The 9,579-nt window shown below is 42.4% G+C and overlaps 1 protein-coding gene across 1 annotated transcript in view; it reads right to left on the minus strand.

Moving 5' to 3' along the window:
• Window positions 1-9,305, minus strand: part of dscaml1 (Down syndrome cell adhesion molecule like 1) — a 123,091-nt gene extending 113,786 nt beyond the window's left edge. The window contains exon 1 of the mRNA XM_074679194.1: window positions 9,036-9,305. Coding sequence (XP_074535295.1) covers window positions 9,036-9,078 — 43 coding nt within the window. The 5' untranslated portion in view covers window positions 9,079-9,305. The remainder of the gene's footprint in view (window positions 1-9,035) is intronic.
• Between the last annotated feature and the right edge of the window lie 274 nt (window positions 9,306-9,579).

Raw genomic sequence — 9,579 nt, forward strand, 5'->3', positions numbered from 1 at the left:
TGCCAGATAAGTTGTCCTAGGGGAGATAGACCACCATATATCCTCTCTCAAACGCCCTCTTCCAGTTTAGAGCAAGACATCATCTTTTAAGATCTGTGTGTGTGTGTGTGTGTGTGTGTGTGTGTGTGTGTGTGTGTGTGTGTGTGTGTGTGTGTGTGTGTGTGTGTGTGTGTGTGTGTGTGTGTGTGTGTGTGTGTAAGCCGTTAGGGGTGGGGGTTGTAGAGAAGTGTAAAGAAGTGCTGAGCTCAGCTTGGCTGCAGGCCAGGGGAAGACGCTGCGCCCCGGAGCCAGAGAAGTTTCTCCTCAGACAATGATACTTAATTAATCCCTTTTCCCGGATTGTGTCAACAATGGCTGGATTAGCCCTATCTCTGAAATTCTCTCTGTGCGGGGAGAAAAAGGGTAGTAGCTTAGAGAGATATGAAGAAACTATCAGTTGTCATTCAGGCTCTAATTTGTACAGATCGTTGACATCAATGATCATTACTAAGGAGTTAGAGAAAAGAGACAGAAGCACAGTGGCTGCCTTTTAAGAAGCTAACGCTAGATGAAGAAATGATTGGATGATACTGAGTGAGGACCATTTTTAAATCTGTTCTGTCCATTTCTAAAATGTAACAGGATTAATGGCGTTGACATTACAACATGAATGGAATACCTCACAAGAGCAAAATGCTAGGATTAAACTGTCATAAAATTATTTCCCATTTCTCCTCTATTATCTACCCCCTCTTATCTTCCTTCTTTGTAGTCTCTGAATGGTCTTCCAAAACAGATACCCCCTCCAACACCCATGCACTTTTCAGGTCTTCTCCTGCCATGCCACAGATGGGAAATGTTGTGAAATTTGTATGCCAGACGCAGAGGAGTTAAACCCACATAATCTCCTTCCACATTTAACACACACAAAGTCTATCCACTCTGTAATCATGCTGCTGTGGGAGGCTGATGTTCGACTTCACGGCATGGTTCTCATGTGCGCGTGGGTGTGGAGTGGAAAGGGAAGATCCCAGGGCAGGGCAGGGGATTGTAGAAAGGACGCAGGTGACTGGTTAAGGGGAAAGGGGCAGAGGTGTTTGGGAAGTGAGTGTTTGTGTGGTGAAGTCAAAGGGATAGAGGAGTTATCATTAAACGACTGCCTCGGTTCTTGGTGTCAAACTCAGGCAGCAGCAGCAGAGAAAAATGTGATGGCTGAGGTGGTAGGGAGTCATTGTTCTCCTGCCTACCAGAGAAAAAAATTGGAGCAGATCCTCTGTGTTCACAAATATGAATTCAGGTCAAGTTCAATCCATCCTACCGGTGGAATCCATGTCAATCACTCTCACAGGCTGCTACAAGGGCTGACTGATCTGCACTTTCAGCACCACGGAGAGCGACGTAGTGTAAGGAGGCTGGATGAGGAACACAGATGAAAGTGTTTCCATGTCGAGCAATAAGGAGGAAACTATTAGCAGACGATAACAGTGACAGTGACCTGCTTTTTTCTGATGGAGCTATTTTTAGGAGCAGAATATTTCTGTAGAAAGAACTGTTTATTCTAGCTGTAAAGCTCTCGCAGAGGAAACATTATCACTGTAAGACAACTTGCACTCTGAATGCTGTTTTACTCTCACATAGCCATCCATTTTCCAACTCTAGAGATGGTTCAAATCTTTTTTGACAGACAGGGCTCAAAAATGCCTTCATGCCATGTGAGATGGTCGGCCTGGGATTCTGAAAGGTCCTGTGAGAGCTTTATAAGTGAATCTGATTATCAGCACCAAAATCATTTATTCCTAAATGCTGCTCCTCAATGTCCTTGGTGGGGTCAGATTTTCCTGGTCGAACACAAATCAATTTATAAGCTGTGGGAAGTAAGTTGACTGCTTGAAGAAACTAGATCTGGTCTTTTCCTCTGCTGAAAATGATTTCTTGGATATATTTCGTAGTGAAAGCAGACACTGGAACTGGCAACAAGAAAAAAGAGAGAAGAGCAGAAGAAAACTATAAGGAGAGTGATAGAGCATGAGCTAAAACCTTGGTTAAGCTGTTTGGGATCATACATGCAGCACTTATTCTACAGTGGTCTGTTCAAACTTTAGAGTCTATCAATAAATGAAGAGTGAGGTTAAGTTTGCTCTGTTAGTTGACAGATGAGCACTGATAGGACATTAAAAGGATTTCCTAATGTTACATGTAATGGACATGTCTAAGTGCACCAGGCCTTAACACCAAACAGACAGTCTGCTAAAACTCTGTACACTGGACTCAGGTACAGATGGAGTTTGCAAAGTTTGCCTTTTATCACGTTATAAACAACAGCACCACGTAAACACAGATAAACAGACCTCACTGCTTAACATCCTTTTTAAACGTTTTTTTTTTTTTTTTTAAATAAAAGTAGCGTTTGAATAAAGATCCACTCTCCAATAGTTTGCCTCCAAAACAAATGCACACTTGGGCAGAAAGAGTCTTGCAATGATGGTGTGGTGTTCATCCCTGAAAAACACAGCAGATTCCAGCTCAAGGTGTCAAAGCTATCAGCAACAAAGAAAGAAAGAAAGAGATGTTAAGCTGTATTTCACCACAGATAAAAGGCATTATGGCTGAAGATGTACTGACACCTCTCACCAAATGATCCTGATGTTACAATTTTTTCATATCTGATTCCACTTAATCTGTTTTGACATCTGGTGGCTACAGTTTAACAAAACCTTGATGCTGAAGCACATTGTCAGCTTGTTGTACCTTAACGATTACTTATCAAAAACTGCATCAAAACAATTTCTAATCCATTTTTGTGTGCTGATATGCCTTCTAAACACAAATAAGTAAATTAAAGCCTGATTAATCAGGGCTTTTTTAGATAGATACCAAACCAGTCTAAGTGGTCTTGGGAGCAGTTGCAAGTCATTTAATCTGGTATTTAAGTAAAGTTTCAAAATAACTAAGAGAAGTTTGGCAATGACATAAATCTGAAAACAGACACCAAACTCTGCAAATTTAAGCAAAGTACATCAGTAAAGGATCTCCAAATCAATTCAAATGTCAAACATTTCTACAGAGCAGACTTATGAGAACTGATGTGACACTAAATGTGCTGAAAACTCATGCCAACACGTGAAAATGTCCACCCTTGCCATATTTCTGTGGCAGGACTATGGTATCTGCTAATTGATACATTAGTCAGGCTTTAGGGTGCGTACAGATTCTTTTTTAAATATCTATTTTTGGATTTTTAATTCTATTAGCAAAGAGTAATAGCTAGAGTAGGACACCGGAAAATAAAAGAGTGATGAACGTAAGGTGACAACAACAACAACCAGGAGTAGTCTTACGTAACACATACCACCGGGTGTGGCATAAATAATCTTTTACTTTTCCAAGCCCGTTAAAGGAATTTTCACTCATTATACTTGGTCCCTAACAAGGGGACCTGATCCCTTCCCCACTCATTCCTAATATGCTCTAAAACTAAACATACAGATCTTAAACCATTTCATGATATCAAAAATACCAATCAGGTGGCACCACACTGATTCAGGGACAAATCCTCTGTAGAGCTGCAGCTCATGATGCGCTGTAGGATCACTTTGTCGCTTCATGTACATTGAGGTCACTGAGTTCAAAAACCCACCTATGAATGCAAAGACACAAACACAACACCACAGAAGAAAACACAGCTCTACAGTTCAAGGATCACAACCTGCAGGGGAAAGACCATCTAAACATGGACGGCCATGTGTTTCTCTGAGTAGAGGTTTTAAATTTTGACATCAATGTGTTATTAGGGGTTATGAAATGTTGTGGTGCTGAAATAGGGTGAGGCAAATCCATCCAATAAAATTGTTCCTTAGATTAAGGGGTCCCGACCCTTAAGCTTTTGGTCATTGGAAAGCAGCCAGCTGGACAGTGGTGATATAGCATTACTTTTCAGGATTTCAGACAAGTACGAACATTTGATGCCAAGCCAAAGAATGGCATTATAAAACTCATTGATCAATAGCTGTTTGTATCACCTGTAAACATTTAAAGCCAACATGTGGCACAATAACCCAGTCAATGAAAGGAGAAGTAATTCAGGTGTACCACACACATGTCTTTAGCAATCTGTCTTTTTTTGCACCTCTTTCCTCACTTTATTTTTCTGTTTTTACCTCCACGTTATCTTTCAGCCTGTTACCTTTATCTGTTTTTCTTTTGAATCTGATCTATCTTTGTTTTACACTCAGATTTTACATTTGGATTTTTTTTGCCACTGTTCCTGCAGTGGATATGAAAATTGAGTATGAATATGTATGCTGGAGAAGCAAGGATATTGCCTATGGTGAACTGCTATGCATAATGCAGCTTTTTCTGTCTCATCTACATTCTCTCTCTCACACACACACATACACACACACACACACACACACACACACACACACACACACGGATAGAGACTCATACCATCATGTGCACAGAAAAACGGGGTGATAAAATCCCATTCCTTTTCACTCCCTCCTTCAAAAACACACAAAGTCACACACAAATACATATCAGATTGCATACACGTCTACAATAAGGGGATCACATTTTCTATGTGCTGAATAGTGCAGCACTACAGATAGCAGCATACACACAAAAACACACATTCAGGCCATGTAACTGCTGAGGCACCAAAGTCTACAGCAATCCAGTCCTTACAGGGATGCTAAAGAAAAATGGCTGAACATAAATTTACAAAGAGTCAGGGTTGAGGTATTAGTTGTATTGCAATGCCCTGACTGCTTTTGTGTGCAGTCAGAGAAGAAAACACTTCCAGTGTGGTACCATTACACTGAGGAGGAAAAGTGCATGGCAAGGTACCATGGATTTGAGTATGCAAGGTTGGAGAGGGTGTTCTGGCAAACAATCCCTTTACACAGTTTATGCAGTGTCAGTAAAGTATGAGGCAGTCATTTCAGCATCTACAGATTCACTCCTCCCACTTCAAAAGATTATTTCTGTCACAGGAGGGGAGTGTCTGATTTGTAGATTTGTGTTTTTTCCCTTTTTTTCTTCCTTAGAAACAGGGTCATAAATTGTTTGATATAGTAAGCAATACAGGGGAGAGAAAGACATGTTGAGGGAAAGACAGATTGCATTATGAATTGCCGGACGCGATCATTAATCTCCCTCCATGCGTAATGGAGAGGGCTGCGCTGGGTTACCGGACACTTGTGCGTAAAACCTGTTGAGTGCGCAGGGAAAACACTTTTTTCTCCTTCTTTGTTTAAGTGGTGGGTGAAAATGATGAGAAGAGATTATCTTCTTCAAAAGTCTTTCAGTGCACTTTAAAATCGTGTTTTCCTCAGGAGAAATGAAACGCTATTTATAACATTTCATTTCACTGTATTTTTGATAACAGCGCAGAAATCTGTTCTAATGCGCTTTCAAGACAAAACAAAACTGTGGACTATAATCTCACACCACTTGATTGGTGGTTCACATGTCAAGAAAACAACATAAACAGTGCTTACTTCTTCGGACAGACTAACGGGTGTTTCAGCTTGATCAGTTCAAATGCCAAACACAGGGCGTCAACAGCTGACGAAAATAAGCTTTGGTCACTGGAGCACAACGAGGGAAGCAAGTTAACATGTGAGTGACATGCAGCTATTACACCAAGGTGAAGTCTTACCCAGAGAAAAGTGACAGTTTGCCCCACACAGGAAGATTTAGAAGTGGATGATTGTACAATTCAGATGCTCTTACATGTCTTGATATGATTCGCTATGTGAAAATTGTCCTGCGTAATGAGAGACATGCGCATTAGTTTAAGTGATCACAGACAGAGGCAGTTTGTGATAAGAACTTAAACACCAAGGAGAAGGAAACTGTCAGTGTTTACAGTTGTTTAGAAAGTCTCAGTGGGTAAGGCCAGGGACACTTCACTGGGTGTGGTGTGGAAGGGAAAACTCTTGCGCAAGTGCGCTCCCCCAAAATGTTTGCACATTTTTTGCCATCAGCCCAAAATAATCTATTTCATATTCCAGCAAACAGCGCACCTTGAACTCTGTGTCACACCCATGAGAATATTCATGCTCCCAAATCAGAGCAAACTCTTCAGCTGGAAGTTCATCTCGTCAGTATGACAGCCAAAACTGAGAGCTGTTGTCTCACTTCTTCCTACAGTGTCCACACCAGACGCATCATCTCTGGGAGCATCGTGTAGTCGAGTAGCCACAAGTCTGACTCATGCCGGAGGCTCCCCCTCCGAGAACTTCTCCAGTCCGGACCATAGGAGACCCGGATTCACGCTCAACCTGTGGACTTCGAGGCAGCTGAGCGGTCCCAGCCGCATCCAGTAACACATAGAGGCTTTGGTGAAAGTGGTAGAACACACTTTACTTTACTGCACTCAGGAGGAGAAACACACTGGTCACAAAAAGATTTAAACAAACGCGACAAAGTGGCATCTGCACAAATAAAAATGAACAAAAAAACGTGGAGTTATAGTAAAGAAGTCAGAAGGATAGAAATCTGCAGAATCAGTACTGTAACACAGCTAATATTCTGTTTAACTTCGAGTATTTGTTGCAGGGGGCTGTCGACAGAAACTGGATAAAACCGGAATCACATTAATTGATGAAATAATTATAGCAAGAGCTCTCACTCCATCTCGATCACTGTATGCCATTTTAAATGAAATCTCTTCACGTAAGCTACTGATTGTATCCTTTCTGACACCACAAAAAACGGCTGTCGTCTTCTTAACAGACCTGAAAATGTATTAGTTGTGATAATTGTTTCACATTTTCCAAAAAAATTCCAGGCCCTGCTCTGGCCTGTCAGGCCTGAGCACAGAGTCACCACAGTCTACAGCTGAATGTCTCAATTTTATTTCCATAAAATGACAAGCAGCCTCCCAAATCATGACAATGAAGAATGAGTGTATCCCCCCCTCCCCTCCTGTCCCTATCTATCCATCTACCCCCCCTCCGCGCGCGCTCATGGGTGCAGGTGTGCTGATATGCAGCCAAAGCAAAGCAACAAACAGACACTGAAAGTAATGAATGTCAAGCTAATGTCACATAAAACACAGATATTTAATTATTGTACAACATTCAGAGGTTTGATCTCAAATCTTATTTTACACAGGTCTAAAAAAATTTGTATATATGCAGAAAATTGTGTGCCATTCTGGGAGGCGCGGCCAAGCCAGGAAAAAATACGCAGTACTAATGCATATGCATGTATGATAATAGACCTACCCTTAAAATAAACTTTAGCAAAATTCAGACACATCTTAAATACACAGCAGCAGCATGAGACGATAAATCACATTAGATTCGTGCAGAATGAGCGGAACACGGCGTTGAAAAAACAACGGAAAATAGAAGTTTGTTTTCCACTGCGTTATCTACATCTCTCCCATCTCAAGCACTCTTTCCGCTCCAGTGGCTGTTTGCAGCCCCCAACCCTCCTCCTCTCTCAACACACCAATAAACACGCGCGCGCGCGCACACACACAGCACATCTCGTTCAGTCACGGGACAGGGCGATGTACAGTGTGTATAATCGAAATAGACCCTGTAATCCAATTACATACAACAAAAACAGCACACAAGTCCTCGGCGCAGCTGCAGCCTGGCAGAGGGCACTGCCAAGGCCAATGATGGCGACCAGGAGCATGAAGCACACGCAATACCCACTCTTATTAAAACAGATTGGCAAGATTACCTCATATGAATTTGCTTTAAATGATCAGGTTAATGATCAGACGTCTTCAGATACACGCAGTTGTGTAAAGCAAATTCATGAAAATAAAGTGGAAAGCGTCGTTTTAGTTATTTTTGGGGGGGGCACTGCATGTCTAAATCAGTCAAACAAAATTTTAGATGACAATAAATGGGATGTTTCTGTATTTAATATGGTTGAAAGTGAATTACTTTTTCTCATCTGCAGTGTTTAGAGCGAAGCCAATCAGTAGAATCTGGTGCCACAGAAAATGGTGGATGAATAATTAGATCAGGGATAACAACTGAGTCTGCACACACACACACACACACACACACACACACACACACACACACACACACACACACACACACACACACACACACACACACACACACACACACACACACACTCCTTCATTTGCCAAAAGAAGGAAAATAAATTCTAATATATGGCCTCGTCTTTTAAGCATCCAACTGGGGCACATCATCTACAAATTAAAGTCCAACGTCCAAAACCCTCAGCATTAGTTCACACGTCTTTCATAAAATGTATTGACCCTGGTTGCCACGCAGACGTACGCACTCCACAACACACAAAAACTGGCTTTTATGCAGTAATTAAGTGCTCATCCAAAAGAAATAACTGTTCAAAAGGGATGCTTTAACCCCTGAGAACCCCCTCCCCTGCCTCTCTACGCGGGCACACTCATAAAACATAAGCAAATTTATCTTTTTTTTTGTTGGGACAGGGCAGAAAAAGTCTGTAAATACATTTAACTCCCTTGCCCTCTTGGACTTTTTGCGAGTAAACAGCCCACAGCTGTCGGCATCAGCGCTCGAGGTCGCCCATCTATCTGTGCGCGCGCCTGCAGATCCTTATCAGCCTCTCCTTCTCTTCAACAACCTCCATATTCACGACACCTCCATTTATTCATTATGCAAAAATGCAAATGCTCTTTTCTCTCTGTATACTTACAGGATGCATTTTTTTGATCATGACTCTTCCTCGCAGTAAGGTTTACACTGAGTAATGATTTTGAAATGCTATACTTGATGATTTTTTTAAATCTTGTTAGAAGGTAATCAGTGAGACACAGGATCTTAAGAGCGCTCCTGCAGGAGGAAAATGCACAGCGACCAGAAAAGCAGCCTTTTCAAACATTCAGAAAAAGTTCTCCAAGGGTGATTTAGAGTTTGATTTGACATTTCTGTCCCTCCGCTAACAATTCCATCAAATCAGCCCACCAGTATTTATCAACCTGGCAATCTGACTATTACGCACAGCCAACTTCAGCATCACACCAGGTAAGGAGACAGCATGCAGATAAGTCAAGAGATACGTTTCCAACCTACCTTCTTGCAAAGAATACAGCAGAAGTAAAGTTACAAGCCACATGCCATTAAAAGCAGTAATATTTCACAGGAATGTTGTGCAGTCCCCCCGAGAAGAGTGCACGGCGCAGCGGTCGACCAGGCGAGGCTCCGTGCTGGACTGGTTCTGTGATGCTCCCCGGCGGTCTCTCTCCAGCCCTGGTCCCACACTCTCCGGCGCCGAGAATCGAGCCGCGGAGAAAGTACCGCCTCTGTTCCCTCTACTCTCCTCCCCTTACCGGGACAGGCTGCCGTCGCCCCACCCCCGGTATCCTTGATGATGCACCGTGATAGAGAGGTGAGCTGTACGCGCTAATAGGGGGCCAGGCGGAAACAACAAGGACCTCCGTTTCACGCGCACTGGATCGCTCTCCCTCGCCCCTGCAATCATTTAAAATCTGTTTTAACACGAGTAAGTTCAGAGAGCAGCCCCTGTATGTAAATGCCAGCGCGCATCTCCCATGCAAATCAGCTCAAGGATTTCCATGATCAGTTTTCATTGTCAGAGCAATGATGCGTACAAAAA

This window comes from Halichoeres trimaculatus, unplaced genomic scaffold (genome assembly GCF_033239565.1).
Source record: "Halichoeres trimaculatus isolate MK-OKI-2021-1 unplaced genomic scaffold, fHalTri1.1 fHalTri1_scaffold_9, whole genome shotgun sequence".
Classification (NCBI taxonomy): domain Eukaryota; kingdom Metazoa; phylum Chordata; class Actinopteri; order Labriformes; family Labridae; genus Halichoeres; species Halichoeres trimaculatus.